The sequence below is a fragment of the Daphnia pulicaria genome, chromosome 6, assembly GCF_021234035.1.
Source record: "Daphnia pulicaria isolate SC F1-1A chromosome 6, SC_F0-13Bv2, whole genome shotgun sequence".
NCBI lineage: Eukaryota > Metazoa > Arthropoda > Branchiopoda > Diplostraca > Daphniidae > Daphnia > Daphnia pulicaria.
The window spans coordinates 24117454-24133375 of NC_060918.1; the positions used below are offsets into that span (position 1 = coordinate 24117454).

General features: G+C 39.1%; 6 protein-coding genes across 10 annotated transcripts; 3 read left to right on the plus strand and 3 right to left on the minus strand.

The window, feature by feature from the left end:
- Positions 1 to 821: 821 nt before the first annotated feature.
- Positions 822 to 3553, minus strand: LOC124344016 (tetraspanin-11-like). Its single transcript, XM_046797409.1, has 5 exons — positions 3267 to 3553; positions 1710 to 1895; positions 1453 to 1626; positions 1172 to 1381; positions 822 to 1100 (listed from the first exon to the last, which is right to left on the minus strand). Exons 1-5 carry the CDS (start codon positions 3456 to 3458, stop codon positions 951 to 953), a joined length of 912 nt encoding a protein of 303 aa, XP_046653365.1. The 5' UTR covers positions 3459 to 3553; the 3' UTR covers positions 822 to 950.
- A 614-nt stretch (positions 3554 to 4167) lies between these two features.
- Positions 4168 to 8975, plus strand: LOC124344000. 2 transcript variants are annotated; one of them, XM_046797391.1, is made up of 18 exons: positions 4168 to 4311; positions 4374 to 4460; positions 4527 to 4770; positions 4833 to 4992; positions 5067 to 5262; positions 5331 to 5486; positions 5548 to 5799; positions 5864 to 6253; positions 6317 to 6516; positions 6576 to 6820; positions 6886 to 7060; positions 7123 to 7388; positions 7465 to 7576; positions 7646 to 7894; positions 7969 to 8101; positions 8162 to 8303; positions 8367 to 8641; positions 8707 to 8975. In XM_046797391.1, exons 2-18 carry the CDS (start codon positions 4388 to 4390, stop codon positions 8802 to 8804), a joined length of 3366 nt encoding a protein of 1121 aa, XP_046653347.1. In that variant the 5' UTR covers positions 4168 to 4311; positions 4374 to 4387; the 3' UTR covers positions 8805 to 8975. The 2 variants fall into 2 exon arrangements, with proteins under 2 accessions (XP_046653347.1, XP_046653346.1); XM_046797390.1 differs by having other exon boundaries at positions 4378 to 4460.
- LOC124344009 (endoglucanase F-like) lies at positions 8912 to 11919 on the minus strand. 2 transcript variants are annotated; one of them, XM_046797401.1, is made up of 9 exons: positions 11838 to 11919; positions 10839 to 10901; positions 10556 to 10760; positions 10432 to 10489; positions 10249 to 10342; positions 9868 to 10181; positions 9323 to 9796; positions 9106 to 9253; positions 8912 to 9044 (listed from the first exon to the last, which is right to left on the minus strand). In XM_046797401.1, exons 1-9 carry the CDS (start codon positions 11910 to 11912, stop codon positions 8979 to 8981), a joined length of 1497 nt encoding a protein of 498 aa, XP_046653357.1. In that variant the 5' UTR covers positions 11913 to 11919; the 3' UTR covers positions 8912 to 8978. The 2 variants fall into 2 exon arrangements, with proteins under 2 accessions (XP_046653357.1, XP_046653358.1); XM_046797402.1 differs by lacking the exon at positions 11838 to 11919 and adding an exon at positions 10971 to 10988.
- LOC124344020 (signal peptidase complex subunit 3-like) lies at positions 11810 to 12801 on the plus strand. 2 transcript variants are annotated; one of them, XM_046797413.1, is made up of 4 exons: positions 11810 to 11939; positions 12044 to 12208; positions 12286 to 12448; positions 12522 to 12801. In XM_046797413.1, exons 2-4 carry the CDS (start codon positions 12066 to 12068, stop codon positions 12756 to 12758), a joined length of 543 nt encoding a protein of 180 aa, XP_046653369.1. In that variant the 5' UTR covers positions 11810 to 11939; positions 12044 to 12065; the 3' UTR covers positions 12759 to 12801. The 2 variants fall into 2 exon arrangements, with proteins under 2 accessions (XP_046653369.1, XP_046653370.1); XM_046797414.1 differs by having other exon boundaries at positions 11918 to 11985.
- On the minus strand, positions 12767 to 14625 carry LOC124344010 (probable asparagine--tRNA ligase, mitochondrial). The gene is made up of 5 exons (XM_046797403.1): positions 14433 to 14625; positions 13749 to 14317; positions 13446 to 13677; positions 13151 to 13387; positions 12767 to 13089 (listed from the first exon to the last, which is right to left on the minus strand). Exons 1-5 carry the CDS (start codon positions 14598 to 14600, stop codon positions 12820 to 12822), a joined length of 1476 nt encoding a protein of 491 aa, XP_046653359.1. The 5' UTR covers positions 14601 to 14625; the 3' UTR covers positions 12767 to 12819.
- A 199-nt stretch (positions 14626 to 14824) lies between these two features.
- LOC124344033 (ragulator complex protein LAMTOR1-like) lies at positions 14825 to 15920 on the plus strand. 2 transcript variants are annotated; one of them, XM_046797420.1, is made up of 5 exons: positions 14825 to 15058; positions 15130 to 15206; positions 15274 to 15357; positions 15421 to 15569; positions 15634 to 15920. In XM_046797420.1, exons 1-5 carry the CDS (start codon positions 15020 to 15022, stop codon positions 15795 to 15797), a joined length of 513 nt encoding a protein of 170 aa, XP_046653376.1. In that variant the 5' UTR covers positions 14825 to 15019; the 3' UTR covers positions 15798 to 15920. The 2 variants fall into 2 exon arrangements, with proteins under 2 accessions (XP_046653376.1, XP_046653375.1); XM_046797419.1 differs by having other exon boundaries at positions 14826 to 15058; positions 15631 to 15920.
- The last annotated feature ends 2 nt before the right edge of the window (positions 15921 to 15922 follow it).

Genomic DNA, 15922 nt, shown 5'->3' on the forward strand with positions numbered 1-15922 from the left:
CATTTGATTCTGACCATGGCGCAATGCAAGTCAGACACACAGGCATCCAAACGGTGGAAAGATGGTTTGGAAAGTGGAACATCTCAAGATAACTTTTGGCCCTCTGGCTATGAAAAGTAGGGGATGGGAAGGGGTAGGGGCTGGGAATCATTCGGCAACACAGGGATAGCCAGCCTATAGGCCGTTACTAGAGTAGGCCATGGCCCGAGGGAAGGAAAGGGAGGAAAGGAAAGAATGAAAAAAAGAGGGGACCAGACTTTCCTTTCCTCCCTATTCTTCCCTCGGGCACGATTAACCCGACAAGCCTAATATCCATGTACTGCGGGGCGAGCCAAATAAAAATCTTCTGTTCACGGCACCCCTTCACACTGCAACGCGACGCAAAGGGGTCGGCTTGACCCATACCTTTGGATCTTAATAAGGTCTATACTTGAAAACAATAAAAGCAGACGAAAAGAAAATGTGTGTATGCGTTTTCAAAGAAATAGCATGTAGTTCCCTTACACACCCGTTTGGTGGCACCACAGTCGGAGAGACCTTTTAGTAAAATTACCGGAGCCTCCCCTTTTATGGGAAATTTAACACTGTCAGTGGAAACCATCTCTCCATACCCCTGGTAATGACAGCGGGGTTTATTTTTTTAATGTCGCCACTTTGTAGTCATGATGTAATCCCTGATTATATGATTTCAAATGTTGTATTTCAAAAATTTTACCTTTTAAAAAAAAACAAATAAGTTGGTAGGGGCACCATGGTAGGGGGCCTGAGGCAAGCGAACACAATGATGAAAGAAAATTCAAAATGAAACAACAGCGATCACGAACATCGGAACAAATTAAATTAACTTGAAGGTCACAATGAAAGAACACGTGATTCGAATGTGATGGGAACATATGGATACAGATTACACACATAGTGTCTCGGAACATCCCAAATCTCAGATTTCCAAGTTAGGATAGAGTGTCTAAGTAATGAAATGTCCGGAAAAGGAGAAATGAGGAGACAAGTCCTATAATTTGGAGAAGCGCGATTGCTAAACTGACGCATAATGCGTAAGTTCCATAAGGAGTATTGCTAGCCTGAAGTTTTTGAACGCATCCCTATTAAGGCAAAAAACATAATTACATCGGATAAATCGATTCCCATTTTGTTAGCCTTTCTTAACTCTTACCTTGGTATAAATAAACTGATTGGTTGTTGTGTTTGACCCCATGTGGCGATGGTCTTGGCAGTTTTGACTCGCCGGTTCGATACAACACGATTTTGGTACGGTGAACGTGAGTTTGGTGCCAGAATCATCACGCGGTATAATTTCCGTCTGATTCAAACTGTAAGAAGACACCATCCAACTTAAAAAGCTGCTCGAACCGCAACATCGGAACTGTGTAAATAACATCGACAATCTGATTATTTTATTAATATAAACAAAACAAAACTATAATTAATCAATACCGATTGTTGAACGATATCAAGGAGAGCCGTTTTACTAGAATCTTTTCCATAGTCAAACCGAACTATGTTAGCCACCCGCTCCAACGACATTTGGTCGGTCTGAGTAGTAGTGACATAGGTCCAGATACCTCCAATCAAAAGGAATACCAGCGAAACAAACAGTAGAAAGATAAACTGCACGAATAATTTAAAAATTTTAAAAATTATTAGTTAAGGTTGATATTTGGCAACGGTTAAAATAAGCCTTATAGACTTACGCTGCCCATAACGGGTTTGTTGTGTCGTAACACGCCAACAAAACCAACGACTCCAGATAAGAGCAACAAAACCACGGAGATCATCAGCATGTAGACTCCAGCACTAGTACTACTACTTGTAAGGTGACTGTAATTTGTCTTTGACAAGGCCCATATAGTCCCCCCTACACCAAGTACTCCGCATATCTGTATAGAAAGTTGGAACCGTAAAATTACACTGGCCATATTTGCTGTGCCATTTTATCTATTTTTTCAAGTGGTAAAATATCTCAATAACACAAATCACACAGTACGTTTGAGAATAAATTTGAGTGAGTTAAGATTTCTTGAAAATATTTTTTGAACAGATCAAATTTCATGATTTATAGTTTCCTTTTTGACGTGCTATGACGAGTCCGTATAGGACAGGTGTATGCTTAGGTATGTATAGATGCTATTCCATTGTATTAGATAGCCATTTAGGGTATCCTTCATTCTTGTTTTGGAAATAAAAGGCCCATCCATGCCTGCCAAGCAGTGATGTTTTTTAGAGTGACGATAAAACCCGTTTCATTTTTTAATGCCCAAAACAATTTTAGCTTTCTGATTAAATAATATTGGTTTGCCATCGTCCGTGAGCCGTTCCAAAATTTAAACAAGAAAAAAACAAACATCTGCTGGCATATCTGTTATAATCGCCCACGGCGAGTTGCGTGAATTTGGTTCTGTAATATAAATGTTGGTATATATTTTCCGGCTTCTCGGGGCTAAAAGCCGAGGTCGTGATGTAAAATTGATTTCTTTTTAAACTCTCCAATTCAACTTGTATCCCAAACATTTGTTAACAAAGATTTCAGTTTTTCCGAAAAGATAAAACCGCGCTAGCCCTTGCGAACAAAGTCACTGTGTACCGAACTTGTTACGCAACAGCTCGGCAGACGACAAAGATGAACCCGATGGTAGTACCTAATAAAAACGTTCAGACTTTATGTGACCTTGAATTTTACGGGACGTGGATGGCCTCTGAAAGCGCCTTCGGAGCTTGCTTCTAAAATTCTTTGTCGATTTTCTTTTGAGCCTATATAATACCCACCAAATATCAATGCGTCTATAGTCTAGACAGGTAAAAAGCGCTGGTACTGACTTGGACTCGATGAAAGATAATGAAACCTGTAATAAAATTTTTAATTCGCCCTTCGTGAACTGGTTTCATGCCATTTTTTTTACAATTTGAACGCACGCATCCTTGAAAAGAGCAGTGTTAATAAACGCGATGCAAAGATGTCTGGACAAACCAGTCGCGTGAAGATTATGTGGCGAAATCAAACGAAAAGAATGTACTACCACTGCGCGTCTATGTAGGCTAATTTTTCGTGTATACAAGTTCAGCCCTAACGGCAAGGTTATCAACTTTGCGAACCACCGAATATTTTCAAGACATCAAAAAGGTTTCTTTCTGTAGCTCCATTTTAGGAACCGTATAATTTCCATTGTTCTAAAACAAGATTGCGTAATTTCCGTAACCCAACATTTGCAAGGTATACATACTCTTCATTCGCCGTAACTTTTGATATTTACCACAAAAAAAGTGCTGACAGATAAGGCAGTCCACTTCAAGAAGCGATAGCGAACATTTTCGTCGTGAAAATTTCGGGTCTGTCGAATTGCTGGACGATGAACACCACGGAAATATCTGGACAACAGGGGCGCTTCCCGGTTGTTTGTATCAACTTCGGCACCGATCTCGGAATTCACGTTGCGCGCCATCATTAAAAAAATGAGGCAATCAATAGCGGAAGGGGAAAAGGTCGCTGTTTTGGCCTTGTTCTTATGTCACCGCTGCTGTTGTTACAACTGAGTCTCGTTCAACAGATTGTATGGCTTTTGAAGACCCAGGGCAACTTTCGTTGGCTCACTAGGAGGAGGCGGGACTTGAACCTCATTTGCGCTTGCAGGAAATTTACTAGGGGCGAAAATGGAAAGTCTTCTAAAATACGGTCCATGTCGAATTGACCATTTGGATTGCATTAAACGGCTTGACCTCCAATATCTACTCTACTACCCTACTTATTATATGGCCTGGGCACATTTATTACCAACAACAAAAATTCCGACAACATAAAATGTCGCTAGGGCCAAGCGTTAAAATTTTATGAAGGCTGGATTTCATGAAACCTGTTTTTATTCAATCTAACTTTATAAAAAAAAATTTACAATTTTAGATTGTTACATTTATAAATTTATATGCCTTTTTGGTTTCTGTAATTAAATACATATCCAGACATTGCTTGATTTCTAAAGCTGAAATTTAATCAAAACAAATATCTCGGTTCACGTTCACAAGTCATGATACAAAATAAAAGTTCCTGATTCGCATAATAAAATATGAAATGAAGAAATCTGATAATTCAATTGAGTTTCTTTTGAGCTCTGGAAAAGCTCAAAAGAAACTACGGGAACTGGCAACCCTGTAATAACAGACAACTTTCACGTCCAACGGGAGTCGGGACCAGGAAATATTTCTTGTTTTGTTTTTTGTACTGCTGTGTTACGGTTTCTATCCAATCTCTCCCCAATGAAATTTCCACAGTCCACTTAGATTTTTATCTTCCTAATTTTCAAGGTGATTATTCCTTTTCTTTGTTGTTTAGCAAGAAACTTAATTGCCGAAAATTGTTGGCATAGACAGTTTTTCAAACATGACGAAATTGTGTCGCACAATATGCCAAGTGACGGTATTTCTGTATTTCTGCGTTTTTGCGAGTGCAACAGGTGGGCTTTGTTTTTTTTTACCTGTGAATTTTTCAGTTTTATTATATGTTATTTTCGTTCTTTCAGACACCACGAGAACATCTGATCTGTATGCTTATTTCTCTCAACATGGAATCAAGGGTTCTGTTAAAATTATGCACAATGTCAAGGAAACGGATCCTGAGAATCTAAATAACACAAAAGGAACTTTTATCTTTGAGATGGATAGTCACATGGATGTGGAACCAGCTTCCTATTCCTGGTCATTGTATGATCTCCCAGTAGAATATACTCAGCCAGTTGCTTGTGACAAGGGATATCTCGGAGAGAAGTAATAAAGGTCTAATAATTTTCATTCACTTCACTGTTATAAAATCCCTTTATTGATTACAGAATTTTAGATCTTACACCCTTGTTTGGTCAGGTCACCTTGCCTAATCTCAATTTTACTGTAGACTTCAATCTGAGTCTTATTAATGTGACTGGACCCACTTCACTTTGGGGGAGAACTCTCATTTTTGAAGGCCCCAACACTTTATGCGCCACCATTATGGTATTTTATTGTGTATTAACTCATACAAAACATACTAAAAGTCTTGACAACCATATGAAATGTTTATTGTGTAGCCTGAAGATGGTCTCAAGGTTGCTGCTGCACGATTATCTTCACCAATTGCCGGATCAGTGACTGTAATATCCTGGTCAGTTGGAGACGAAGTTGACACTCGTGTACTAACGGATCTTTATCATGTTTCTGGTGATGGCACGGCTTCAAATCACGTTTGGAAGTTATTAGTTACAGACGTGCTGGACACTAAACAAGGTGGGTAATCATTTAAACAAAGCAAATATAACAGTTGGTTCTTAGAACATTTCCATTTGTTTTTTTAGATCGAGATCGAGGGGATTGTAACGCACTTCAATTCCTGTATGACCCTGATTCTCGTTCTGGAGTGAATTGTTCACCTCAAGCGCCTCAAAACTGCAAACAGGGCGATTTGTCGGGTCGTTTGGGACTAGTTCGCTCAGCTTCGAAACCGGGAGGAGGTTAGAACTCAATTCGAATTAATTTTGCCAGTTACGCCAATTGATCAACATTTTTCTATAGGTTTTGGAGGTGGATCTCGTCGCGCGTTTCGCGATCCTCTTTTAGTTCTTCCTGATTTAAAGGGTCCTCGTTCTTTGTACATGGTTCTCTTTGATAAGGATTTACCCGATGTTGTTTTAGCCTGTGGAAGATTTCGTGAACTTCGTCCGAGGAAAGCGCGAGCTTTCTTCGCTCAGAAAGGAGTGCGCGGTGAAATTGTATTAGAGCAAAGGACTCCTATCGACCCTACACATGTTCTCGTTAACGTAACAGGTAAAATTAATTGATTAGAATATTTATTCGATGTCCTCTTAATTAATTATATTGTGTCAAATAGGGTTAAACTCTTTAGCCGGAGGTTTTCATATCCACGAATACCCGGTTCCCATTCCAAGGGTACCAGGGGAAAAAATTTGCAGCGCCACTGCCAATCATTATAACCCTTGGGGTTGGGTTCCTGCCGATAGCCCGCCACCCGGCCGTGGTACTGGTGAAATGTACGAACTTGGTGATCTCAGCGGGAAATTTGGAATGCTAACTGGGCTCACGACTCTTGAGAACGACGTGACAGACACCACGTTACCACTTTTCGGACCGTACAGTGTACAAGGTCGTGGATTAGTGATTCATCTGGCCTCAGATGGCTCTCGCTGGGTGTGCACAAATGTAGAACCTTTCGGCGTGAAAATGACTACTGCTGTAGCAATCTTCCGGTACCCGTTAGGCGGTAGGTTATTGCTACAACTGCATAGATTAGTAGTTTTTAAATACATAACTTTCCTTCCTACAGGTCGCATATTTTTGCGCCAAGCGTCAGAGGATCCACTATCTGAGACAATGGTCTACATTGAATCTCTCATCTACAGCGATGGAAACGTTAACGGCACTAACAATCATCAGTTAGAAATTCACACAAATTTACCTGGAGTTGATTTCCATGACTGGCAATTAAGGTGTCAGTCAACTGGATCCATTTACAATCCATTCAAAGTACTAGATTGAACAATTGCGAAGAAATCATTATTTAAAAATGCGTTTCGTCCTTGTAGATAAACGAAAAGAACGCAAGGGATTGCAATACCGACACCCAACGACGTTGCATCGTAGGAGATCTGACCATGAAACACGGTCGCTTGGTTGTTGCAGGATTAGCTAGCGAAGTCAAAACAACACAGCGACTCTTCACTGATGTAAACCTGCCTTTATCTGGTCCACAATCCATCATTGGCCGATCCGTAGTTATTTTTGACGACAATTCTCCTAAACAAAGAGGCAATCGTCTCGCTTGCACACCGTAAGTCAACACTTGATGTAATTCCAAGTGTGAAATGAAAACTATTACGTATTTTGTGTTATTAGAATTATGTACTACCATCGACACAAAACGGTGGTTAAGGACTGGTTTGGAAATGGTCTTACTACTCCTGTCGAGGGTAAGGTTGAAATTATCCAGGAAACAGAGTTCAGCAGTTCTTCTATCCAAATGGATTTGACTGGATTGCGCGGAGAAGCGGGAAGATATGGCATATACTCGGCAAGCACATTTTTCTGATTTGTTGAAATATTTAATTTCTGACCATGAATTTTGTTTTCTAGGCTCCTGTAAAAGTCGATTTACAATTTCCTTGCACCGAATCCTCATTGGGCATGCCCCACAATCCATTGAATGTTAGTTTAGTGTCCGATGTTCAAGCCGGAACCTCGGATCAATACCCTGTTGGGGACTTGAGCTCAAAATTTGGCCAATTAGCTGGATTTAGTGTGATTCACTCCGTTTTCAATGACACCAATATGCCACTTTATGGTGCAACATCGATCATTGGCCGTAGTTTCGTCTTGAATCGTGCTCGGGATAACGAAAGGTATATCCAATTTCTATTGTCTTTTTATTACCACGATATTTGAACTGATTGAACTTTGGTCAATTTACTAATTTAGATGGGCATGTGGCACAATGGGATGGGGTTTTTCTCCGTCAGAAGCTACTGAAATTCGAGCCATTGCTTCCTTTCATCACCCAGGAGGTTTTTTAACTGGTTACGTCCGCATGGTACTCTATTGTTCCGTTTATTTCAATGTGAGGCTACTTGCTAATTCTTGCTATACCGTTTAATGACAGAGTCAAGTGGTTTATCACGATGGGTCTGCTACTGACACGGTTATCGAAGTCTTTTTGAGACATCCTGGTCGACAAAATACTCGTAATCTGTTAACAGTTACCCGTAATCATCGATGGGCTGTTTATGTTAATCCTGTTGGCGTGGATGCAGCCGTGGCTCCGTATAATGCTCGATGCGTAGCTTCTGGATACATGTGGAATCCGTCTTTCGTCCAGCTAACTGCCCCAGTAGTCGCTGATCAAAGAAATGTAACATTTCATTCTATACTTGAAGTACTCGAAGTTTATAGTTATAAACTTATTATTATTTTTTATCATTTCAGGAAGATGTATACCGACAAGAGTGCCAACCCCACGTACCTTACCGATGCATGATTGGTGATCTTTCTGGCCGACTGGGTCCTATCGATATAGGTGCAGGCAGAACCGTATTCTCGGACAAAAATCTCCCACTACGTGAGTAAATGGAATGGCGTATTTTTAAGACATTACTATAATCACCTTTGTATTTTACAGACGGAAAATATTCGGTTCTTGGTCGTTCTTTGATCGTTTTTACTCCGGATGGAGGTGGAGAGAGATTTGCATGCGCCAATATTGAACCTGATGGTGATATCTTCAAATTTATCGTGATTCGCAAGCCCCGTAAATTTGTCGCGTGAGTTATCCCAACACCCGCAAAATCTAAGACTTTTCTTTCTCAATATTTCTGTTTCTTTAGTTCTGAATTTGTTGAAGATGTTCGTCGAGTACTCGGCGTTCCCGAATGGATGTTATTGGTTGACACTCGCCACACTCGTAACATTCAGAACGATCGCTGTGTCCAATTCAAAGTCCATTTCTATGGTCCAGTCGCAACGCGCATCGAACAAGATTTAAGTCAATTACTTTCCAGAGGGCAGCTCGACTCCCCCACCATCCAAGTGCATGGATCCCACGTCGATCCCAAGCGATCAAAGACCATTCCCTATCACGTTTGTGACGAGAGTGATAATGGTATTTTCTTTGTTTTCTAAATTTCTTATCTGGCATTTTCTAATCTCTTCTTCTCTTGTAAACAGCCCAAAGGCAGCCTTCGAGTGACACTTCGGTCGCTTCATCGATTTCTTTTGCAGCAGTGCTGCTCGCCCTGACGATTCCGCTCACCGTATTTACGTAAACCATCCGTCCTTATTCCATTGTTGGTCGAATCTCTTAGGTTGTGATTCATATCGGTAGCTTTTTCATTCTAACATTTATGGATCAAATTTTTTTAGACAACTGTGATGACTATATAACACTATTTTGTATTTCTCAATGTAGTAAAAAGTAATATGCAGAAAATTTAAAATGTTTAAAATCCGGCGTTGATTAGACCAGCCAAAGCACTTTGGAAGCCAGCGTTGTAGTCGAGCGCGACCTACATAATTTGGGCGTGGATTAGTAAATATTTAGAATACTGTAAATCATGTATTGTTTACCTCGTTTGCTCTGTAGTCGTCACGAGCGTCATTGTAGTTGTCGTTAATATCCGGTCCACCAACAAGAGCTCCTTCGAGGACTTGTCCATTGGGGTTGGGGCTGTTGTACTCATTCCATCCGCAAGGAGCCGGCATATCGGGGCAGGACCTATTTTTATAGCGTATTCGTTTAGAGTTTATCACTTTTTAATTTTATGCTAATTCAACTGTTACGTACGCTCCTCTGTGATGGCATTTGACTGGAGGATTGTTACCAAAGCCGACGACGTAGCTTCGGCCAGTAGAGCCTAGGGCGTAATCAATCTGTTGTTTGGCAAAAGCTTTGTAGGCGGCAGCGTCACCGATACCAGAGTCAGCCACTAACAAACAGCCAAAGGCAGCATTGGAGGCATGACGGAGACTTCCCCATTCAAGAATGAAGACTAATCCCTTTGGTGTTCTACGCTCGGTGTTGATCCAGTAATCGCAATGAGCTTGGGCGGATGTCTTGTATTTTTGGTCGCCTAGAATACGAGAAAGAAGAACAGCAATTCCGGCCATCTTGTTATCCCAGTCGAAGAAAGTCTGGACGGAGGTGCCATAGCCAAATTCGTTCCAGAAGTTGGCTGCGTCTGTTTTGTAGGCTTGCTCATTAGTGGCGAGTGCAAGCATTCCAGCAGCAAATGTCAATTCATCTTCATATGCGTATGCCCTTTTTCATTTAATTGTTTTGTTTAATATCTTAATATTGATTTCATTTAATATTTCTCTCGCATCACTTACGAATAATAGGATCCAGCATCGGCGATCGACTGGGAGTAAATACCCCGGTAAGTCTTGGCAAAGTCATACAGTTGTCGAGCAACGGCAAGAAGATTGGCCGAGTATGCGGCGTCAGAGCTACCGATGGCGACCGACGTAGCGGCCAAAGCGGAGGCGTAGTTGGCTGCCAGATCTGTGCCTGGTTGACTAGTGGTGATTGCGTACGAGGGGCGAACTTGACTAGCTGGCCAATCTTCTGGTCGTCCCCAATAAGCGTGATCTGCTCCTCCGTTTCCAGCTTGTCCGTAAACTTTACCTTGGTCCAATTTCGTAGCCTTGTCGTTTACGTTTATACGTTATGTTTGATCAAAGCCATTTAATTCTTTTAATTTTTCGGATTACCTTCAAGATCCAGTCAGCTCCCCAGCGAAGGGCTGCTAGACCATTTTCAAGCTCTCCTGCCGCCGTGTAAGCATCCCTGTAGTCGATCATACCCCTGCGACAAACCAATTGATTATTAGACTTACATTATTGTATTTCTTAGCCGTAATTTTTAAATCTTTGTGGAGAGAGACGTAAAATTACCATGCAAGGAAAATCATAGAATGAGCAAAGGGGTAGCCAAATTTGACGTGATCACCAGCTAGAGCAGGCGACGAAAAATTGTCATTCAATTGATCGATGAAAAATTAAGCCATGAAATATTTACCGTCAAAATAGCCACCAGACAAGTCAACGCCAACATCTGAACCATCGTTCAAGAAAGTGTCGCCTCGCCAATCAATGCGATTGTTAGTAAGCTTGCCTGATCGTTGTGCTTCGTAGAACAAAATTGACTTCTTCAAAGCCAAGTTGTAATCATACTGAGCACTGACCAACCCCAACGTGGAGATTACCGCAAGAACTATTAAGACCTAAATTGCATTTTTATTTAGTTTTAATCTATTAAAAATTACTTAAGCATTTTGTATATGAGAAGAAACTTGTATTACCTTCATCTCTGGGTTCAAGGACTGGTGACTTATCCAACAGTTCAGTCTAAAGTGTGTAGGATCCTAATGAAAAATCGTACCCTCCAACGTTTATATATTGATTGTTATCTGAGGTTTGTGTTGTTGATTTACCATTTTAGTTTACTTAGCTGATAACAGGGCAAGATTGTTATAAAGGCATTATGGATCACATTCACATGCGTGGGGGAGATTATTGCATATCATTGTTTGTATACAACTTGTTTACTCGCCCTACGACCATAATTTTAGTGGTTATGTAAACACTTGTTTATTTATTTGCTGGAAAACACTTGCGGTAAACTACGAACTTTTCGTATTTTCCAGCTTTATCACCGACTTTGGTCTATTGGTTCACGCATAGTGCACGTGAACTAATCGCTCAGTGTGATTAGAGATACCACCAACATATAAATGATATATAATTAAAGATTAAGTTAGCTACAAGTATACAGTGTTTAAGTTAAATCTTATGCACACTAAAAGGCTACAATTTATTATGCAGAAGTGCGTCACTTCAATGTGCAAATGTTATTCATGTTATAAAACCTCTTTACAAACAATTTGATCTTTTAAATTGCGCTGAACATCCATTGACGTCAACGATTTTTTTTATCGTAACCCTTAACATTTTAATTGTTGGTTGCGGCTGGTTGTGGTCGTTGTGTGTTACTTGAATAACAGCAGAAATTAAAGGCGGTATTGTAAAAACTTTTCGTAAATATTGCCACAGAAAAATAGAACAAATACTTAACAAATCTACTACAACGTATCACTGGCTGTTCTTCTGTTCTTTCCCTTATAAAGTCTCATTTTTAGCACAATTCAGAAAATTTTAGTGTTGCTGTTCTAGAATAAATTTTAGCTTTAAATTTTTTCGAATATAGCCAAATAAATTTTGCGACTTACTAAAGCCCATGAAAAGAAACACATATTGGTATTGTGTTAAATGACTTGAGTTCAGAAACAAATTTTACTCACCAAAATGCCGCAAAACGCCAACACACCGACACACCTTTCCAAATCGGCCGATGGGCAAAGCGCTGAAGTCTCCATTATATAATGCTTGACAACCTAGCATTGGTGAGTTGTTCACTTTCTGCTTTTTGACGTTTCTCCTCAACTACCGGTTGGACTGACGTGTTTCTGTAAATTCATAAAGTTTTACCGTACAAAATTTGTTTCAGGAGTCAACCGAATTGACTAAAAATGCACACATTTTTGACAAGAGGAAACGCGTTATTGACGTTTACCCTTAGTGTTCTAGCTGGGCTTACTTTCTTTTGTTTTCTATCGACCGCACTGAATGCGTATTCCGCTACAGCAAACATTGACACCGTCAAAGTATTAGTGTGAGTTAATTCAACCCTTTTTTCGTTAACATTGAATATTTCTTAACAATTTTCTTTTGTACATTTTTTGCTTTCAGTAAAAATGTCCCCGATTATAGTGCACAAAAAGAGAAACAAGATCTTGGGTACCTGATGTTTGATCTCCAGGCTGATCTGAACCCTCTATTTAACTGGAATGCTAAACAGTTATTTGTCTTTCTTGTTGCTGAATATGAAACCACCGATAACAAATTAAATCAGGTAAAAGGATACTTGATTGCAATGCAAATTTATTTATGTTTTATTAATTTTTTTATTACACTTCACTTTGCAGGTTGTTTTATGGGACAAAATTATTCAACGTGGAGAAAATGCCAATCTTGACATGAAAAATATGAACACCAACTACTACTTCTGGGATGATGGAAATGGACTCAGGGGAAACCCCAATGTTACTCTAACTCTATCATGGAATGTTGTTCCAAATGCAGGAACTCTTTCTATTATTAGAGGGTCAGGATCACATTCATTTAGTTTCCCAAATGAGTACACAAATGTCAGAGCTCAGTAAATATATTATTATTTTCAATTACAAATAATGTATTTGCAGCAGATTTCAATCTATTCATAATTTACATTGGGCAGTTGTGGGGGGTCCGTGGGAAAGGTACAATGTCTTTCACGTTAGGTATTTTCAACAAATAAGAAATAAGTCTTTCAACACCCATCCCAAAACCACCAGTTGGAGATCCACCAAATTTTCTTAAATCAAGATACCAACTAAGTGACTCTTCTAGGTTAAGCGATTCCAATCGACTCTTGAGAATGTCGTATCTGTTTTCTCGTAGACTTCCCCCACACAGTTCCCCAACTCCAGGCACTAGTAGATCAACACAAGAAACCTGCAAAAAATAATGCTGATATTCTACCAATCAACGCTAATGAAGGTAATGAATTATATACCAGACTATTATCGTCGTTATTTGTTCGCATATAAAAGGGTTTGATTTTCGCTGGCCAGTCAACAAGAAAAGTCGGCCCTCCCATATGTTTGACTAGAAACAATTCGTGTTCCGATCCTATATCGGCTCCGTCTCGAGGTGGAGTTTTAAATGAATCTCGATTATTTAACAACAACTCCATAGCTTCTCTGTAGCTGATTGTGGTAAAAGGTGATTTTAACACCTCATTTAGTGATTCCTTTAAGACAAGAGATGATTAAATCTTCAAGTTAAGGAATACCACGTTACCAACAGACCTCTAAATTTTCATTGTAATATTTCCCCACTGTTATCAGGTCTAGGGATCCGTGTTCCAGGATGACTTTTGCGGAATGTTTCACTAAGCTTTCGATCGTTGATAGAATGGGCTGCAGATCATTACAAAACGCAATTTCAGCTTCGAGCATTCGAAATTCAGCTAAATGCCTTCGAGATCTTGAGTTTTCCGAACGAAATGTTGGTCCCAGAGTGAAAACTTTGGAAATGCCTCTATACATAATTTAAAAACCGTTAGAAATCCCAATAAGCATTCAAGAAATTTCAAGTAATTTATACTGTACCCTGCAATTGCCTCCAAATGAAGCTGGCCAGATACTGTCAGGTAAACTTTCTTATTGAAATAGGATTCTTCTAGTTTTCTATTGCCTCCCATTTCACGGCACATTTCATCCGATGCCGGTCTAGTAAGAAATACTTCTCCTGCCCCTTCACAGTCATTAGAGGTAAGAATTGGGGTGAAGACACTGACAAAATTATCTTGAATCAAGGTAGTTTGCAATGCATTGGTTATAAGACTCGAAAGCCTGAGAATTGCTGAGTATATGTTGGTTTTAGGTCTCAGATGAATCTGTTGTCTGACATATTCAGGTGCATAGTATTTTCGTGGGCCAAATGGAAAGGACTGCAAGTCTAATTTACCCACAACTTTAACTGTTTCACCTTGAATTTCTACAGGCTGATTAGGTTTTGGACTAACCACTACCTTGCCACTTATTTCAACAGCTGAGTTAAAGCAGCAGTCTTCATCACATACAGATGAAGGAATTACAACTTGAATTTGTTCAACTGATCCATCGCTAATATGCATAAAGGTGTTTGATTTTTGCTTCCTTAAGGACTTCACCCAACCCTAGATGCAAAAAGAAAATGTTAGCTGATAAATTTATAATCGAATGATCGAAATTTTAATAAATAATTCTTGGTGAGAATGTGATACTATCATACTAGCAAAGAACTGGTTTTACTTTAACAACAATGTCGGAACCAACAGGATGATCACGAAGAACTGATTTGACAGAAACAGCTTCATTGTATTTAAACCTACAGAGATTTAATTGTAAACACGGGGATGATTTTTTAAGTAAAACCCGGAGTTGTACAAATTGCATTTTGATGTTTTTAAAAGCCGCCATTGTTGTGATTCGACAAAGCCATCTAGTAGTAATAAGAAAAATACTTTAATTTATGTGTGTAAATCGGTCTCTAAAAATAAATCAAATATGCAGTAATTGTAAAATACCAGATACAATTTTTTATTTAATAATTAAATAGTTTCTTCAATGATTGAAATATTAATATCAAAATTTCTGAAACCGATTGATATATCGAATTCCAAACCGATCAATCTGTCGCGATTTTACTTGTTTTCAGCAGTTTAGTCATGGTTGTCCTAGATGTCACTTGCATTAATCCAGTTCTTTGATATTTGTTTCAGTTGAAAACGAAACATACTGCATACTGCTAGATAATTGATTATTGCTTCAAAATCATTGTCGGAATAGAATAAAGGATCGTAGATTTTATCGAGGTGTTCCGTTTTTCTTTTTCCAAAATGGGTTGCTGTTGTTCAACTGACAAAGATTCCAACCAGGTAATGCGTCGATGTTTACGTCTTTTCTAAACGCCCCCTAACCCTTTAACGACTTGAATTTCATGTTCAAGAATGGAGAAAGCAACGAAAGGACTCACTTGTTAGGAAATGCAGTCAGCAATAATACACCTATCCAGAGAACTCCGTAGTAATTGACAAACTTCAGAAAGATTAAATTGCCACTTAATAACAATTTTATCCTAAAATTTATGTAGTGATGGTTTACGTTATCCGGGATCAGTACCTAAACCGACTGATGAACAGTCTGCACTGAACAAAATTTTGCAGCAAACTGCCACGTATACTCAAAACAATCTTTGGGTTTCATAATAACAATAACAAAAATATTATTACTATTTTAGAAATGTTATTGATGTTGCTGCTCTTGACTCACACAACCTGGAACAGCATGAATATGTTGAAAGGGCAAGGCAGTATATTCAGAAGGCTCAGGCCGTTCAACCAGTATTGCTGTCAAAGTATAGCAAGCTAATCCTTACTAAAAACACTGGTATGTTTATTGTACATAATTTTAATCAATTGGTTTTTAAATCTGTTTTGTTGATTATTAGCAGTTTTAAAGGATATGCCTGCAATTGATAATTTGCTGATTGACTCTCCCATTTGTGTGATGGACTACCATATGATGATGAAAAACTCATCCAAGATTTCAAGAGCATTAAATGAAATTCATATTGAACACAAGGAAGATCTGGTAGTCCCCTTTGCTATTCCTTAACATAAATCTTTTAATTGACTGACTTTCATTGATTATCTGACTTGAAAGATGTGATGTTGCTAAATATCTTATATTATGATGTACTAAGAATTAATAAGAAGGCAAATACAATGTTGAACTACACT